General features: G+C 36.3%; 2 protein-coding genes across 5 annotated transcripts in view; one reads left to right on the forward strand and one right to left on the reverse strand.

Annotated features, from left to right (window-relative positions):
* Positions 1-3009: 3009 nt before the first annotated feature.
* On the forward strand, positions 3010-6467 carry LOC121302016 (sphingosine 1-phosphate receptor 3-like). Its single transcript, XM_041231801.1, has 2 exons — positions 3010-3344; positions 4155-6467. The coding sequence occupies exon 2, from the start codon at positions 4279-4281 to the stop codon at positions 5365-5367; it is 1089 nt and encodes a 362-aa protein (XP_041087735.1). The 5' UTR covers positions 3010-3344; positions 4155-4278; the 3' UTR covers positions 5368-6467.
* Positions 6468-9159: 2692 nt separating this feature from the next.
* LOC121302023 (SHC-transforming protein 3-like) overlaps positions 9160-19413 on the reverse strand; it is a 48315-nt gene continuing 38061 nt past the window's right edge. For all 4 annotated transcript variants that reach the window (XM_041231836.1, XM_041231828.1, XM_041231822.1 and 1 more), the window contains 5 exons: positions 18968-19127; positions 17586-17682; positions 14367-14558; positions 12263-12552; positions 9160-10552 (listed from right to left, as the gene is read on the reverse strand). In XM_041231836.1, coding sequence (XP_041087770.1) covers positions 10424-10552; positions 12263-12552; positions 14367-14558; positions 17586-17682; positions 18968-19127 — 868 coding nt within the window. In that variant the 3' untranslated portion in view covers positions 9160-10423. The remainder of the gene's footprint in view (positions 10553-12262; positions 12553-14366; positions 14559-17585; positions 17683-18967; positions 19128-19413) is intronic.

Below are 19413 nucleotides of genomic sequence, written 5' to 3' on the forward strand. Positions count from 1 at the left end.
AGATGGGGCGAAAGCCATTGTCTTTCTTGGGTACCAGAAAGTATCTAGAGGGCTGTATAAGAGAGGGTGGAAAGGCAGAAATGGTAGCTGCCAGGGCTTGTTGGGAGTTCAGAGAGAACATAGAATTGGGAAAAGAGGCTGAGGGAGCTGGTTGGATGCTCACGGAGGACATGAGATTAGGGAAAGGGGTTGAGGGGGCTAGATGAACACCCTTGGAGGACGTAGCATTGGGAAAAAGTACTGTGTGGGGCTAATTGAACACCCACGTGGGGAAGTGCAGGAGGGAAATGTGAAGTAGGGACTTGTTGAATGCCCACAGAGGACAGGGAGTGAGTAAAAATTAAGTGGGGGACTTGTTGAACGACCATGGAGGACAAAGAAAAATGTGAAGTGGGCGCTTTTTGAACGCCCACGGAGGACATAAGGTGAGGGAAATGCGAAGTGGGGCTTGTGGAAGGCCCACCAGTAGGACACTCACAGGGGGACGGGAAGCTGCGGCCTGATGAAGTAGTGTGGGATGAGGCTCGGGAGTGATTTGCTGAGAAGCGGATCTAGAATCTGTGGGGAGCATGGCATCAGGCGTGCCCGCGTTTTCAGCAGCTTGGGCCGAAGAGCGAACAGCGAGCAGAGGCAGGAAGGCTGGGCCCCGGGGTGGCACCATTACGAGAGTGACTGGACTTTGTTTTCAGGGAGATTATGTAGAACTGGAAGAGTTGATCTTTGTGAGCTGAACTGCTTCAAGGGATGTTTTTATTTCAAAGCTGTTGTTTTTTTCCTGGACGTAATATCAGATGCTGGGGGACGGGCGATGATTCGGGAGTTTCGGCGGACCGGGAACCGCTTATTTGTCGAGCAGGAAATCGTCGAAAAGGAATGAGGCTGGTTCTTCGCCAAGATGGCTGCAAAAGCAGATAACAGCAGGGATAACAGGAGATCTAATCTGCTGCCGAGAGGTTCCTGGGGTAGGCCGTATCAGGTTCAGGGGAAAGCACTTCAGTGGCTTAAAGCAGTACTAAAATCTCCAGGAACCCAATTTAATTCTCTCAGAAAAATTGAAATTCCTGCCCTTCACATGCCAGGGTTTTTTTAGAAGATCACCACTGAAAACCGGCTGAGGGATTTTTTTTTTTTTTTAACACCTCTAAATTCAAATAATACATTTTAAAAAAAAGTTTAAAAAAAAAATTCTAAACTTATTTATTAATACCACTACAGTACAAACATCCTTGAAATGCCACTAGCATGTTTAAGGTATATGCCATGATTCTATAGTTTCTGTAAGGTTTTTTCAGATTTCTGCATATTCACATTTCCATACCTGTGTTCATAGGGAAAGCACAACGTTCACTAGTAGGTGTGTACAACATTGAGGGAGTTTCCATGTGTGTTCTAATTTTACTCAAGACATTGGGAACGAGCCAAATGAAAAATTGTCCTTTTCGGGTTTGCATTAGATCAGTTTATTTACTCAAAGACCTTCTTTTCTTAGAATGTCATACAAATGAAGGGGAAAGGGGGAGGTTGATGTGCAAATTAACCATGTGTAGCGTTCTCGTGCTGCTGTTTTTTCTGGAAAATGTGGTTTCCATGCATAGAAAACAGGTACACAAGAAAATCTCACCTGGAAATCCATGGTTGTCAAGTGACATGTGAGTGAAACTGTTTAAAGCACAGCGTTAAGTTTGTGTAATAAAGTTGTGATTTGTAAGTTTCTCATGTCTGGTTGTTTAATAATGTGTTTCACTGCTCTTGCTCAAATTATTTTTAAAATGTCTATTGGTGGGATGGCGTATCGTTAGTAGTGAATAACATATCAACTAATTTACCATATGCTTATTAATTAAAGAAAAAATAAAATAATTAGCCTAGAGGTATATAATGAAACTGTCTAACCCAGCTATTGAAGATCACCATGGCTGAAAACCGGCTGAGACGTAGGATTATAGAGATGGCCATGGATTCATGATTTGAATGGAATGAGGAAGTCTGTGCAGGGCCAGCAATTTCGATTAGCAGGCAGGTCAAAGCCATGATTGCAAACATATTAAAACAGAAAGGGATCTCAGAGGCCAAGGTGAGAGGATTTGAGACAGTTCATTATAAACTCATGCACCATTTCAAGCCTGGTGTTACCCTCTCTGGCTGCACTGTGAAGTCCTGTAAGTTATCACTCAGGGGTTTTCATTGCATGCAGGAAAAAAAAAAAAAATCATACACACACACAAAAAATAATAATAAAAAACAGACTGAAGCGTTTATGCTTGAATTCATGTGTCATGCATACTTTCAAATGCCATTGCAAAATCAATATTTTATCTAGTGGTTTTGAGGAATTACTCCCATCTCATCATTGCGAATCTCAGTAGTTAATCATTCAAGGACAGAGGAGATGAGGCTAATTGACAAAATAGTTTCTTTGCCCCAGTGATTATTGCCTTTGCAAAACAATTTATTGTTATGGCCGACTGTCGTTCACTACGAGTCTTGTTTGGTTGAACAAGTACCTTTTTGTTTTGACTTTGATAAAGATTGAGAAACACTGCGCTCACAGGCGGTATATATTCACGCCATGCTGCATATCCACTGCATTGTTTAATGGTAGCTTAATGGCAGGAAACTAGTGGTAAATAAGAGAAATAAAAGTGTTAGCAGGGATCAAGGTTGACATGATTGTATTCAGAATTTCACCAGTGAGTTTGTTCAGTGAGCTAGTGTTGGAATGCTGGCACACAAAATTTATACAGGACATCATCCCCTGGCTATGAGGCAAAGTTTTCCATTTTATTATTTGTACTAATTGTTAATACCCAAAATAGCAGAAACTTTATATTCATATCCTTAATATATTCACATTAATAACTACTTCATAAAGGATGCTACTGTATTTAGTGGCATCCAAACAGTTCCAATACAGCCTTATCAAATAATCAATTATATATATTCCCCTCTCCCCTCGAGAATCGCTGAACTAGACCACGCCTGTATTCATTGGTTACAAGAGGCGTGCCATACTTTGAAAGGAGGGAAAGCTGTATTGAGAAGGTTGTTGCGGACTAGAATGCAAGAAACTGGTCATGGCTTTGGAAGACATCGTTTTATTACAGAACTTTTGAGGGACTAACACATAGACAGATGATCTAACCGCACTTAAACAGAAAGTGCTGGGGAAGAGAGATATAACTGTTAAGTGATACCAAGATTAAAAAAAAAAAAAAAAAAAAAAAACGAACTTTGCTGAAGGATATGTAAAAATATGAAGACTGGAGAATTTAAAACCAATTAGTTTTTTTTTTGTTGTTGTTTTTTGCTCATGCTTAAAAACTTGGAATTGCCATAAGAAAACGGTAAGCATTTGATCAACATTTTTCTTTACCGAACGATTAAAATATACAATATAGAACATCCACGAAAAGGCATTGAACATGGGTGACAGTGAAACTCTGGTGAAATGACAGTGAAAACGGAGCAAATGCTTATGAGTATTCCAGCAGTATAACAAAAGCCTGTTAATACAATCACAACGAATAGACTTCATGCGTAGTGTTTGACACAAAAGAAAGCACACGGCAGATGTACTGAGTTGTATAAAACAATATTATACAAAAAATATCCAGATCAGTGTGTTGTTCTGAGTAGTAACTTGCTATTTTTATACTCATATCTGAGTAAAAAAAATACCAACTGTTTTGTTTATCGTGTCAATTTACTAGACTATATATATATATATATATATATATATATATATATATATATATATATATATATATATATATATATATATATATATATATCCTGTATAAAAAAAAAAAAAAAAAAAAAAACGGCATAAATATAGAGTAAACGTGTGTAAAGCATTAGTAATTACTGTGCTAATGTGCACGCAAAATATACTATTAACTTTTTTAACACTGTGTAATTGCATTGAATCATACAGTACTTTTAGATACTTTTGCTTTACTATGTGCTTCTAATCTCAGATTTTTAACGAGTTGTAAGGGCTTTGTAAAGTAAACCAATAAAATGTAGCCCTGTACTGTCCTATAAACTTCAATCTTTACAATTTAGGTTGTGACCAATTAGTGACAGGTCTGTGTACATTCAACCCATAATGCTAATTTGTAGCTTTTAATTGTTATATTTTTTTTTTCTCCAAGATTTTCAGTTTTAAAGAATCTGGAACCTAAAAAAAATGAGAAATCTCGGACGCTGCTATCCTCAAGTGACCAACACTGAACTTTGAGTTCTGGGCACATTTATTGTTTCTTCAAAGAATCAAACATGCCTAACAGCTACATTATCTCTCTTCACTACAACTACACAGGGAAGCTTGACATACGAGAGAAGAGAACGGATGGCATGGACTCAGCCTCTGTGGCCTTTTTAATCATATGTAGTTTGATTGTGTTGGAGAATTTGATGGTGTTAGTTTCCATATGGAAAAACCACAAATTCCACAACCGAATGTACTTCTTCATTGGCAATCTAGCACTTTGTGACTTATTGGCGGGAATAGCTTACTTAGTAAACATCCTTATGTCAGGAAAAAAGACACTGAGCCTGTCTCTGACTGTTTGGTTTGTGAGGGAAGGCAGCATGTTTGTAGCACTGGGGGCTTCCACGTTCAGTTTACTGGCTATTGCCATAGAAAGACACATGACCATGGTTAAAATGAGGCCATATGATGCAAACAGGAAATACAGAGTTTTTCTCCTGATTGGGACCTGTTGGCTTATTGCTGTATTATTGGGAGCATTGCCCATCCTAGGATGGAACTGCATTGATAACCTTCCTGTTTGCTCCACTGTGTTACCCCTTTACTCCAAGTTTTATGTTGCTTTCTGCATCATTGTTTTCATTGCCATCTTGCTGGCTATTGTTATTCTGTATGCCCGCATCTATGCACTCGTGAAGTCCAGCAGTCGAAAGGTGACCAAGCATAACAATTCAGAGAGGTCAATGGCCCTGCTTCGAACCGTAGTTATTGTCGTTGGGGTCTTCATTGCATGCTGGTCCCCAATATTTATTCTGCTTCTCATAGATGTGGCTTGTGAGAACAAAAAATGTGACATATTGTACAAGGCCCACTGGTTTATCGCCCTGGCTGTTTTAAATTCTGCCATGAACCCTCTGATCTACACACTGGCTAGCAAGGAGATGCGCCGGGCTTTCTTCTACCTTGTGTGTGGCTGTCTCTTCAAGACCAAAGCAGGAAATAGCCTTCAAATACAGCCAACGCCGGATAACAGCCGAAGCAAGTCCAGCAGCTGCCATTCCCAGAAACAAAAAGAAGGAGATTTTCCACAAATCGCTGTATTGCCGAATGCTGTTACAAAACCAGAGCCTGCACATAATAGTGAAGGGTGCTGACAACCACGGAGACACTTTTAATTGTGTGCACTTAAATCTGAACAAGAACTTGCCTCTCCACTCTATTTATTGCCTAAAGACACATACAACAGCTGTACAAAACTTCCAAGTTTTGAGGTTTACTAAAGGACTTTAACACTCTTACTGTTAAAACACTTTCTTCAGTTAGATGTTAAAAGTATGCCTTTAAAACATTATTTTACGAAATGTCAGGTCTTAAGTACACCTGAGGGGACATAATAAAAGTGTAAATGACATTGCATTGTTAAAAATATAGTACTGTATAAGAAAATTGTTGTAGTGTAGTAGATGTAGTTAGATGTAAGCAACTTATTATTATTTATGTTCATTTTGCTTTTTTAATATTATTATGTATTACAGGAAAATATATCTCTACAACTTAATAAAAAAGTATACTGATTATAGACAAACCGTTGAAGGAAAAGCACTTACTGGTATGCCTTAAAAGCATTATAAAGATCTATTGTTTATGATATATATTAAAATATGTTAAGTGCTTATGAAATGCATAATTAACTCCATCTGATGGATAAAATGGGTTTCTGGAATTAAAGTGCATTTATTGTCAATTTCAATAAATCAGGGAGCTCAAATGTGTAAAACATCAAGTCATATGGTATTCAAGAACACCAGTCAGTGGTACAATTCCTGATTTTGGCCACTAAGCTAGTTATACGTATGTGAATGTTATTGGTTTGTTTTTAAGTAGTACTGTATTAAAGTGAAGTATTTGAATTGAACACATACAGCACGTGCATGGGCCTTTGATGAAAAGGGAGACAAGCCAAGACTTAATGGTCTGTTGAACTGATCTAAATTACAGTGGTTTAAATACCTGAAGATTTATATATAGCCCTTTTATGGCTATGAAGCTTAGTAACCGTGATTTGAGTCACCTGTGTATTTATGCCAGCATTTAGATCAATTAAATAGACCCCTTAATGTTTCTTGTTTATTTCAGTAAATGCGTATTATTATTGACACGATACATGTAATATATAGTGCACATAAAATATATGTAATAAGGTCATTTAAAATGGAAACGGTCAGTATTTTGTTATCTATTAAATAAAATAATGCCTGTGAAATAAAACATGTCGGTGGCGCTTGTTTTATAAGAAATGTACATTTATTTGTTAAAATCCTTCTGAGTGACTCTTATTGCAATTCTAAAATTATTATATCTATCTATCTATCTATCTATCTATCTATCTATCTATCTATCTATCTATCTATCTATCTATCTATCTATCTATCTATCTATCTATCTATCATCTATATATATATATATATATATATATATATATATATATATATATAAACTTTTTGGATATATTCTGGGTTTAGGTGCTTTAAGCAGAGTTCAGGAGCTTGTTTTAGTTGCCTGCCACTAATTCATCTAGTGAGCAGGTATTATAGTTTATTTTTGTTTTGCTGTCACCACATGGCCTGGCTGTTGTTTATTTAAAGGCAGGTTTGGAGATCTAGCCTGGTTTACATAGGTATGTGGCTTCACCTCACCATGCCATAGCATCCCCTACTGACCAGACGCTCAGGGGTGATACCTGTCCAGTAATCTGCTGACATCCACTTTTTTCAGTTGTGTGGGAATATTATTGTGTATTATCCTTTAGCCTAACTTTGAGCAGACACTTTTATGGGGCGATTTGTCCCCGAGGACTGGTAGTCCACTGACATCCGCTATCAAGATCATGATTATAACAAGGTAATAACATTTAAAATATCACTAAACCAAACAATATTAAAGTGCTATAACATTTCCAAACATAACACACAAGTGCAAGGGATCTCACAAGTAGCTGCACAATGCAAGCGTCCGCTTATTCTACAGTTCATACACTGTTTTAAGAAACCAACTTTATTTTTAGTGCTTTGGAACCTTGACACGAGTACCCTTCACTTTGACCTGTGTCCTAATATGGCTGTCCTATTGTGTTAACAGGACTTGTTGGTTCTCATCTTGTCAAAACATTTTGTCTATTTTTGTTTTATTTTAATTCACCTGGGGGCGACCCTTCTCAAAAAGACAGTTTGGTATGGGAAGAACCTGAGCAGTGATCTATAAGAGGTTACATTATAAAAATGATCACCCAACTACAGATTTCCTCTTTTCAGTTCTTTAAAAAATCTTTAAATTTAAGTATCATTGCAAACTTCTTTATTAGTGTTTCATTTCAGTATTGACAAAGAGAAAAATGTACTCCATTTTCACTCCAGTTTCTTACTTGTAATAATTTGTTTTTAATTACTTCTTACTGGTCAATTACTTTATTTTATTTATCTTTAACAAAAGGTAAAATGTGTTTATAAAAGCCAGTATAATGCAGTTTTGGATGAATGATTATCATTGTACGTATTCTCCTTTACAGCCTAACCAGCTCCCTTAGTCAATTTGGGCCCAGTGAAGATCTGATCTACATATAAAATCTTTTTATTACCGTTTTTGAAGTTTAATACATGTGTACATACTAACCTGTGTCCGTTAGAGGTGAACAAACTCCTCTGCTGAGATGCATATAAATCCAAACACGGAAAATGGCAGGAAAAAAAAAAAAAGACACATTTGCTGTTTTATTGCCAACAGTCTTACAGAGTTATGGTAATTGACATAATCAAAGGTTAAACCTGTAAACATCTTCAGGAAATTACTTTTGTGTTAACCCTTTTATTCCCAACCCATTTATTTCTATGTCAGTATAGTACCATTCATGTTCAGTATAGAAAAATCTAAAAAGAAAGGGTGCGACTGTTTAATCTCATGCTGTAACATTTTAAAACTGTAAAACACCTCAGAGTAAAGAAAACTGTCCACAAAGAAACGTTACCATCCCAAGGGTTATTAAGAACACTCATTAAAAGTACATTGAAAAGGCACATTTTCTAATAACATAGAAATCTTGCATTGTCTAATCATGAAAAAAAGACCTTAGCAAGACCTTAAGACCATGGGCCCCATTTTAATGATCTAAAGAGCCTCAAATCTAAATACCCTTACTTTTTAACACTATATTGATATTACTGGTGCTTATCCTTAGGGGGGGGGTTGACCCCTTAAGTAACTTTTCTAAGTTATAAAAAAAAAAAAAATACTGTATAACAAGGGTTTCTAATTTTTATGGAGCATTAATAAGATCTCCTGCCATTTAGATTACTAAAATGAACCCCTTTGTTTTACAATGAAATAAATGTTTCTAGCTAAAGTTCTAAACTTAAGTTCACTTAAGTTCTCAAATAAACGATTTGTTACATTAACACTATAATACATCCCAACCAAGTTAAATAGCGTGTGCTTACTTACTTTAGACCAATACTGTAGCAGTCTTAAAAAAAAAAAATATATATATATATATATATTTTAACAGACTATGCTACGCAAACAAAATGTCTTTATTTCTTATTTTATTATGAACTTTAAGGGTGTGTTATTAAAGGTAAATCAGTTGCTTAAACCAATGCTTCACAAATCTGTTTTTAAATTAAATATGGACTTAAATTGCACGCATAGAATAAGGATGTATATTTTACTGTTTGGCAAAATTGTATTACAAATATGGAATAAACATTAGAACTGTTGGTTTCATGATTCTATACTCAAGCGAAAGGTTTTCATTCATAATGACTGAGGTATTTGCCTTTATTTGGGCAGCATCTGAGCCAGGCTCATTGCAGCAGTTGAATGTTATGAACCCAGCTCGCGTTATATTGCACAAGTAAAAGATTTTCTTCAGCTGTTTAAAATGTTCTCCGCTATGCAATTAAGAACTTTTCTTTTTAATATCACAAAATACAGTAGCATCAAAGGACTCGCTGTTCTTGGATGTCATTAGCAGAAACTTCATTTAACAAGTCATTTGATAATTCAGTGTAAAGTTTACAAAAAATATTGATTTTCTAATAAATTACTATGTTTTTAAATAGGGGTGCATTCATTAACCACACACTGTTTCACAATTTAACCCCTTGACCAAAGTGAATATGCAAAAAAGAATCAGACTGAAAAACCTGAATCCTTATAATGGCTCAACTACTGTAAGTAGGAGGTGCTGCCTGCCAAAATATGAATCCTTTGCATTCTTATATTATTATTGTATTTTTCCTGTTATAAATTCACCTCCAGTACGCATATTATCAGTCAGGGTACGCTTGTGATGTTCACTGTCCTGTACATCAGATCTGTCCCACAGTATCAAAAATGTACATAGTTTTGTCTTGAATAAATACTTTTATACAGCCAGATTAAGAATTAACTTTCACATTATGCGCATACACAAACAATTCTCAAAGGGTTAAAGGTCTACACATTTACCATATTCTCAAGTCATGCAACTTTGATGACAAATGTGTGTTTTGTATAGTACTATGAGCAACACTTCTTAAACTTTTTAAGTCCAGAGAACTCAGTGCAGTTTATGGACATTTTAAAGTATTTTGTGAGTAAAGCAAATGCACACATTTCTGAAGCAGAACCAACCACGATCTTATACTGTGTTAAAAACTAAACTATTACATAATAGCTGCAGTTAAAGTTAATTCTGATCATTTAAAAAAACGCATTTTCTTAAAATATTAGCTGCTGCTTTTTTTTTCTTCTTTTTACTTTTCCATATTTGAAGTACTCCAACTTTAACCAATGTGTTTGTAAATATGGTTGTGCTTGTTAGACTAGAACATTATTTCATCCTAAAAGATTTTTTTTATGTATTCTCGCATCATCAGTGAGATCATAGATCGTTTAATCTAAACAATTAACAGCTGCATTTATAAACACACCAAAATGAACATCTATTCATTAAAACCAATATGTCAGCTTGAAAAATATATAATTTCAACAATTACAATAAAATAATTACAGTTCTAAAAATCAAGTGTGTTGGATCAACAGACTGCTTCCAGTTGTCCTAAGCAGGGAAACTGGGGAATCATGAAAGAATGTAAAAGACACTGGTATCTTATATTTGACTTTTTTTGGAGAAAGTAGTGATTCGGTTGTTTTCCATTTGAAAGTATTTACTTGTCACTGTCTTCTCTTGACTGGTTGTTTAAGACACAGTTCACTTCCAGCAGAAACTATTGGCAAATTGTTGTCACGGTGATGGCTGATGAGGTGGCTTATGCTCTCAAATATGTGATCTTTTGTCCGCACCTTTAAAAAAATAAAAGTTGAAAAGATAGTTAGTAATTTGGCGAACACTCAATTATAAATTAAAACTTAAGTCACATAGTCAAAATTCAGCCTAAAGTCACGTAGACATTAGTCTGACCTTCAATTATAAAATCACATGCAACTTCACTGGTCCATAAATGTGAATTGAACTGAACACACACAGTATACAGCTTTATAAAAAGCTTCGTACCATACACTTTCTTATATGCAGAAGAACTAAAGTTGCTAAGAAATTACGTTGTTATTCACTTGATAATTGAATGGACTCTTTCTGCTCCAGTCATGGTACAATCCATGAATTTAGCATCAGCAATGCTAACAATGCTAACACTAAAACACCCAGCACAGAAACATTAAAAAGCTTACATTTTTAAGTGTTCACTGCCCTTGGATTTTGTAACCAACTTCAAAACAAATTGAATTGTATTATTTTATAGACTGTTTTTGTTTATTCGGTACAGTTGGCATGATGCATTACTTCAATACCCAAAATGTTTCTACATTACAATATACAGCCACAAAAGGGTGGTTGCACCTGCCAGTACCACTCCTTGAAAACCACAAGATGGAAAGAGTTGGGTTACTAAAGTCCATCTGAATAACAATAATATGACTTGGTAATGTTAAATAAGTTTGAGACCCACTGCTGTAGGCTTTAACTTTGTTCTCTGGCTGGTTTCTTATAAAACACGAAGCCCTTTCACGTTTAAGTGTGCTGCATAGCACTGTGGGGATGCAGTCGTGGCCACTGCTAGTGCGAGAGCTCCCGGTACGCTTTCAACAAAAAGCCAGTCCGATTATTTTAATTAAGGAAGGTAAATTTTACATATTGGCAAAACTAAGTTTACCGCTGAGGTCAGGATTATTCTAAAATAAGCTTTAACGTGTGAAATTGAATAAATTAACCGCTTTGCCATAAAACCACTGTTTAACCTACTGTGTTACCAACAAATCTTTCTTCCTCAAGACAGCAAACAAAGCCTGTCATAGCAAACGTCATAGAAGGGTAGCAAAAGCAGGGGGCAAATAGAAAAAGCTATGGATTTAGCAGAGGTACATAAACACCTGATTTGCTCTGAATTCAGTTATACTTTTTTGCTATCATGATCAATGTTTTGTTGCTAAATTGACAGCCCTATAATGGTAAGTACCCCCCCCCCCCCAGTGGTTACATTATATAATGCTTTTCTAAGTTTAATGTTTAAAAAATGTACAAAAAAATTGACTTTTTTTACATCAATGTTTTTAGAAACTGTACGGAAGGTATGTACTCATTGTTAGAAAAATAAAAAAAGTGACGAGCCTATGTGCAGAGGATATGGAAGTAGAATATGAAACTTTCAGCGTTCAAGTCTCTGTTTAGACACATACACACTGTATGGCTCTGGGCAAGAAACATGTTTTGTGCTTTCCATTTCCGTGCTGCAACACTGCTTGGAATCAGGACTCCGCTGATAACAGACGTTGCATTTCAGCAGTCACGATCAACACCACATACTACTAGGCATGTAATGATACACTGAGGTATCATGCATGTTATGGTTCTGATGGGATACTTGTACAATGTGTAACATGATCAAGTAATCATTATTAAAAGGCAAAAACCTAATGAATTATTGTTACAGCCATACTTACTACTGAACATCTGTCCACACATATAATGTGCCAGGATTAGCAAGCAATACTTACTGCCCCTTCTGGATCTACCAAAAGAAGATGTTTGGAATGGCCATTGTGCATGCCTGTCAGTACATATGAGCCAGGATTGGTGGTGCTTTTCCTGACCAGGAAATCTCCATCACCTTTCAGCAACTGTTCAGCTTCTTTCCTGCTCATTTCTCCATGATACCAAGGCTCTGATTTCAGTTCTTCTTTCATATTGAAGGCTGCTGCTCTCGCTAGAAGAGGGCTACTGTTATCAATGGATGCAGTTTTGTTTAAAACAGGGCTCCGATTCCTAATGGCATCTTCAAAGGGTTCTGGACATAACACAACAACATGTATTAAACTATTAGAAAATAAGCTCTTATGCCATTATCCTGCCCCAGTTTCAGTGGAGCAGTGTTTCACAGCGTGTGCTAAGCAGGGTTTAATAGAGTCTCTGTCCAACAATGAAAGCATTCATATAAGAGCAGAACAAAATGGAGAACAGAACTGTTCATAAAAGGGTTTCATTGAGAAATTGCAATTTAAAATGAAAGATTCAACTGTGCAGTAATAAGGGGTCAGTAAAGATGGTGCTGAAGCTAGATAAAGAAATGGATTTCAAAACCTTGAGGCATGTCATTTGTTATATGAGTTTGCTATATGAGTTGCACTGATGCCTTACCATGCAGAACAATTGTAGATGCCTCAAACAATTCAAATGACACCACTATCACGTGTAATTCATTAATATGGTATACTGTACTTTTTTTTTAGTAATACAGTTAACACAGTATATTTCCATGTAATTATAAAACGTGCGCTCCAGGATAAGCGCTCGTTTATCTTGTTTATGTTTAACAGTTCCATCAAGTCATATCCTAACTCTTCTCTTTCCTGTTTTCATTGCTTTTCTGACATTTAGTAGCTATTTTTATGCCATTCCAAGCACTGAAGAACATTTAGCTGCTCTGGTTATCGACCTTGTCAGATGGATTTGCTGCTGTATCAACCAGATCTTAGATCAACGAGTACAAAAAAAAAATTGCGAAATTAAACTAACTTAATTGAAAGACAAATAAAAAAAAAAAAGATGCAGAACAAAGTTAAGAAGCTAGATGTGCATTGTATCTATTGTAATGTATTATGGAATGCTGGGCCTTTAAATCCTAAACTAAAAAATGGATATGTTTAAGTTAGTACAAGTACAGGGTAGTGAACATTAGCACATTTGGAATGAACACCCATGTTTTCTAAAAAAGAAAACCAGTCCACTTTGTCATAATATAGGCTGTGTACACAGAGTAATCTGTATGTTGTGAATATAGGAACTTCTTGATAGTGTGCCTTTCATGGTTACTTAAACAGAAGGAAAATTAAAATATGTGTAACATTAGGCAATAGCCATTAGTATCTTTAACCTTACTTTCCCAGTTGTTTATACATTTCTGGAAAATTAGAGGTGATGAAATGTATCCTAGCATAAAAAAACAAAAAAAAACAAACATAATACACGTGCTAGTTTGTGCTGCCTTCGCTACGTTCCCCCCCACTCCCCACCACTAAGGCCACTTGTTTAGAATTGATATTTATCCACTCTTCAGACTGCAAGTAACCAGGTGGTGCCACTGTCAGTCCGATTACCTTTCAACTAAGCTTCCTGTTGGTAGACCAAGATAAGTTCAAATACTGAATTCCAAGCAGCACTGTTTTTATAAGGTGAGCACACTGGAGAGTAAGAACTTTATATAGGGGTTTCCTTTTAAAAGGGTAATATGAGTTCGGGCAATTTGAAAGGACTTTTTTTTGTTTTTTGTTTTTTTTGTTTTTACTGATCCTCTAAGCATTATGATATACTTACAAGAACCGATGTAATTTATTTTCAAACAATATTCAATTTATTTCATAAGTACAATTAATACTCCAATTAAAGTGTATCGGAGATTCAGCTTACATAATATATTCCTAACATGTTGCTGCTTTTGAAGCCCTGGTAGTTGGAAGCTAATAAGTCCAGGCAATTTTTGTACCCAAACGGATAAGGTATAATTAAATGTAAAAAGAACTTTGCAAAGACAATCATATGGCATTGCTATAATTATTTTTGCAAGAACAATTGGAAGGTTTCTATACAAATAACAGTACTTACTCATATCAAATATATCTTTTCTAGGACTGTCTTTGGCAATCCCTGCTGTTCCACTGATCACAGTGTCAGAGTTGGCCTGCAATGCTACCAGAGCCTGGACATCTATGTGCTGGGTGTTCACGTATGTAGCGACTTCCCCCATTTTTGGTAATTGCGTTTTCCCCTCTGGTTGACAAATCACATCACTAGAACCTAGATAAAAAAGATTACATGGAAAGAGAAACAATTATCTATACTGCAATACCAAATGTTTGAACCTTTAATGCTGGTTTCATAGTCCCCAGTTAGCACTATAATACCCAACATTAACTTTGTTAAGGTACAGTAGTCCATAGCTAGTGCTGATCTGAGTTCCGTTAATCCAGCTGTCAAACTACTTGCTTGTGTTGGCAATTCTACTGTAGCCTCCATGGTGTAGAGTAGACGAAAATTAAAACTTAAGAAATAAAGTTTGCATACATTTAGTGCAGTTTCACTGGCCCTTGTTTAGTTTATTTTTAAATACATTTTCTCAAAGAGCTAGTATCACAATTTAACCTCTGCAATGTTGTGTAGCTGTTTTTTTTTTTTTTTTTTTTTTTTTTGACTCACATTTTATTGCAGTGTTTTTGTTTTCTCAAATTCTTCACTTACCTGAGGTTAACTCATACAATCACCCACTATAGGACTGCTTATTAATAATAATAATAATAATAATAATAAGTCAGCACTCGCATATCAGACCCTATAATATTTTTACTTCAGTGACGGTTAAACGCATGTGACGCATATCTGATTATTTTATTTTGGCCCGTTCCAACCCTTGTATCATTTTTATACTCCCTGAAAAACGGACATCAAAAATACAAATCTGAAAGCACCGTGTTTTAAAATAAGTAGGCTTCCATTTAGATGTACTGTACTGGTTTTGTTGGTACAGGCTATATTTTTAACAGAAGTAGTATTTTAATTCAGAACTGTATGATTCTGAAAACATCACTTGCCGAAAATAAAAGACATGATGTTAACTGTAATACAGTACATAGTTTTAAATCCGCTACGTATTGTACCGGTATGTAAAATTTCCCATTAATGACCCAACAACAGAATTAATTCTAAATGTTATCCATGCACAGACCTGCATGAAACGTAAAAGACAATGCAATTTAGCGAAACCAAAAGATTACAAAAAAAAAAAAACACACAACACTTTCCAGAATTAAAACAGTATCCAAAGCCTGTATTCAAACTCGCAGAATATAGTGCTCGATAAGGCCCTAATGTCAGAGTTCACTTGAAAATGCACAGAAGCAACAAAAGATCACAGATTTAAAAAAAAATACATCACAGTATCTAAAACTGTTAATGATTAACTGTTACATTACCCTAGCTTGTCTCTTCGTTTTGTTTTGGCTGCATTTTCATCTGGTGAAACTGGAGGAAGCGCTGTGTAACTGCACAATATAAGACAGACCAATTTGGCTAGAGAGAGAATTTAAAAAAAAAAAAAAAAAAACCACGGAGTGTGACCGGATATTCAGATAAATTATAACATTGTGGAGATGGTACTTTATCGGAAAACTGGTGACGGAGTCGGAAATCGCGTGTGATGGGTAAGTGCATAAATTTGTTACACAAACACACACACACACACACACACACATATATATATATATATATATATATATATATATAGTGCCTTGCAAAAGTATTCAGACCCCTGACCAATTCTCTCATATTACTGAATTACAAATGGTACACTGAAATTTCGTTCTGTTCGATATTTATTTTTAAACACTGAAACTCAAAATCAATTATTGTAAGGTGACATTGGTTTTATGTTGGGAAATATTTTTAAGAAAAATAAAAAAACGAAATATCTTGCTTGCATAAGTATTCAACCCCCACACATTAATATTTGGTAGAGCCACATTTCGCTGCAATAACAGCTTTAAGTCTTTTGGGGTAAGTATGTACCAGCTTTGCACACAGTGTCGGAGTGATTTTGGCCCATTCTTCTTGGCAGATTTGCTCCAGATTGTTCAGGTTGGTTGGACGACTATTGTGGACCGCAATTTTCAAATAGTGTCACAGATTCTCAATGGGATTGAGATCAGGACTTTGACTGGGCCACTGTAGGACATTCACCTTTTTGTTCTTGAGCCACTCCAATGTTGCTTTGGCCTTGTGCTTGGGATCATTGTCCTGCTGAAAGGTGAATTTCCTCCCAAGCTTCAGTTTTTTAGCAGACTGAAGCAGATTCTCTTGCAGTATTTTCCTGTATTCCTCCATCCATTCTTCCTTCAACTGTAACAAGATGCTCAGTCCCTGCTGATGAGAAGCATCCCCACAGCATGATGCTGCCACCACCATACTTCACTGTAGCGATGGTGTGTCTTGAGGCATGGGCAGTGTTAAGTTTGCGCCACACACAGCGCTTTGAGTTTTGGCCAAAAAGCTCCACCTTGGTCTCATCTGACCACAAAACCTTTTCCCACATTGCAGCTGGGTCACTCTCATGCTTTCTGGTAAACTCCAGACGTGCTTTCAGATGGTACTTTTTGAGTAACGGCTTCTTTCTTGCCACCCTCCCATACAGGCCAGTGTTATGCACAGCTCTTGATATGGTTGACTGGTGCACCATTACTCCACTCCCAGCCACTGAACTCTGTAGCTCCTTCAAAGTGATTGTTGGCTTTTCTGTGGCTTCTCTCACAAGTCTCCTTTTTGTTTCATTTTCCTCCAGATTCTCAGCCTTACCAATGATCCTTCAACAGTGGGGTTTTTATCCAGAAAATGTGACAGCAACTTTAATGGTTCACAGGTGGAGGCCAATGGTAAGGTAATTGTGTCCTCGTTAGGTCAATTTCTTTCTTCGGTGCAAACTGGGAGCTTCCACAGCACAGGGGTTGAATACTTATGCAAGCAAGATATTTCAGTTTTTTATTTTTCTTAAAAATATTTCCCAACATAAAACCAATGTCACCTTACAATAATGGATTTTGAGTTTCAGTGTTTAAAAATAAAATATCAAACAGAACGTATACCATTTATAATTCGGTAATATGAGAGAATTGGTCAGGGGTCTGAATACTTTTGCAAGGCACGGTACATACACCACAGCAAGTGTGATGGTGTGCTTGAGTAATTTTGTAAATGTAAACTTTTTTTTGTTTTTTTGTTTTTATGCTCATGACAGCAGTAATGAAAGTTAACAGCTGCTTCAGCATTCCGGATTACCTTGCCTGACAGGTGCAGGCTTCCGATCATCACTCTGGTTCTCTACCAAGTGTCGTCCTTGATAATAGGTTTGGTCTCTTCCAGTCATCGTGGTAGGCTATAACATACAAATAATAGCTGCTTTCATTTAGCAATAACACAAATCAAATCTACAGCAATAATAGATGTATCAGTTATGCTGTGGTTGTAGAGGTCTTGTGGTCTACAAACGGTCCACAGCTCCTACTACTACTCCTACTGTCCATTCTATAAAGACTTTTCATTATTTGGAATAAACTGTGAACTCTAGAAAGACAACTTGCTATAGGGTTGGTCAAAAAGTTGTTACAAAACACATACTTTTGTTTAAACAGGCTAGTTATGCCATGGTTGATTCCGACAAGATAGCAGAACAAATAGACTTTGATAAATGGCTGACTGTAAGCAGCGCTTGGCTGGAAAACTATACGTTACTGATGTTTTATGGGGAACTTTCTCAAGCATCATTTCCCTGGAGATCATGGCCCTCAACTTCTGTGAAGGTGAGGAGGAGGCAGAACCCAATGATCCATAGAGGGACAACCCTTTACCAGATAAGAGATCAGTTTGTCCAACCAAAATGGCGTAAAATTCCAGAAAAACCCACTTTGCAATCACATTTACCCCATGAGAAGTAAACTGCTGTGAAATTACTGAATAATCAGCTGTTAAAAAAAAAAAATAACACTAATTTGCTGCCACTGAAGTGAACTATATCTGAACTATCGCTATATTATAACTGGGGCTTCTGTTTTTCTGTTGTTATAAATTTCATATTTCGGTGCTTATTTTTTTAGTTTTTTTCTTCAATTGTACCTTCTTTCCTTTGCTGTCTTCCACAACTAAATCCTTATTTCATCGCAGAGAGTACGTTTTGAATGAATGGCAATTGCAATCACAATTGCAGTTGATTGCGAATGATTTATCGAATGATTGCAGTTGCAATTGCAGATGATTTATGAACTGTGAAGGGCGCTCAGGGCCAGAGTGAAAGATAAATTTGGCCACAGGTCTCGTCCATGGCTGCCCGACGGCTACCTGCGCGAGGCTGACTGGTAATACATGAACAGTTACATGCACACCATTCATTTTGTCGTGAGAAAAGGGGTAAAGCCAATGAAATAAGTAACCATCTCAAATATGTTTTTTCTGATGTTTATCTGGCATACACCAATTAATATTTTTTTGTATCAGTGATGTTTTAGCGTTTATCGGTTAGAAGCCCAAATTATAACTGAATTTTCAATCGCAGAGTCTGCAATTACAGTGTTAAAATGTAATCTACGGATATAACTTAATTAAACTGTATCGTAACTCCTACACTAGTAGTCTTTACTTTAAGTGTGGCTTGACAGAAAACAGACCTGAGCGCCATCTGTAGGACATGCTGCTTGGTTCTTCATTCTAACATCATTAAATCCGCCTAGAGGTGGTATTTTCCCTGGAATGCTGTTGTAATATGGATGTTCTGCGGTTTCCTCCTCCTCCTCTTCCGTCCATGCCGGTTCTTCTAAATTTAACATTCTGGATAAAAGAAAAAACAATAAAATGACCCCTCCTTCATATATTATTGAAACAGCAAAGAGTATGATTTGGCTGGACCTTCTTTAGTGGCATCTTACTGTATCACATACTAGTCTTTTTTTTTTTTTTTTTCACCCTCAGTGAAATAAAATCCAACTTACAATGAATCTCTAAATGGAAGATTCAAGCATTATGGCTTCTCCATGTGGGTCCGGCACAATGTAATGCAAGAGTTACTGGCCCTTGCTACTTGACAAATATCAAGTGTTCACAATCAGTAAGAATC

This window comes from Polyodon spathula, chromosome 2, assembly GCF_017654505.1.
Source record: "Polyodon spathula isolate WHYD16114869_AA chromosome 2, ASM1765450v1, whole genome shotgun sequence".
Lineage (NCBI taxonomy): Eukaryota > Metazoa > Chordata > Actinopteri > Acipenseriformes > Polyodontidae > Polyodon > Polyodon spathula.

Excerpts from the sequence above, each read along its gene's own strand:
- LOC121302016 (XM_041231801.1), top strand. The coding sequence starts at position 4,279 with ATGCCTAACAGCTACATTATCTCTCTTCACTACAACTACACAGGGAAG.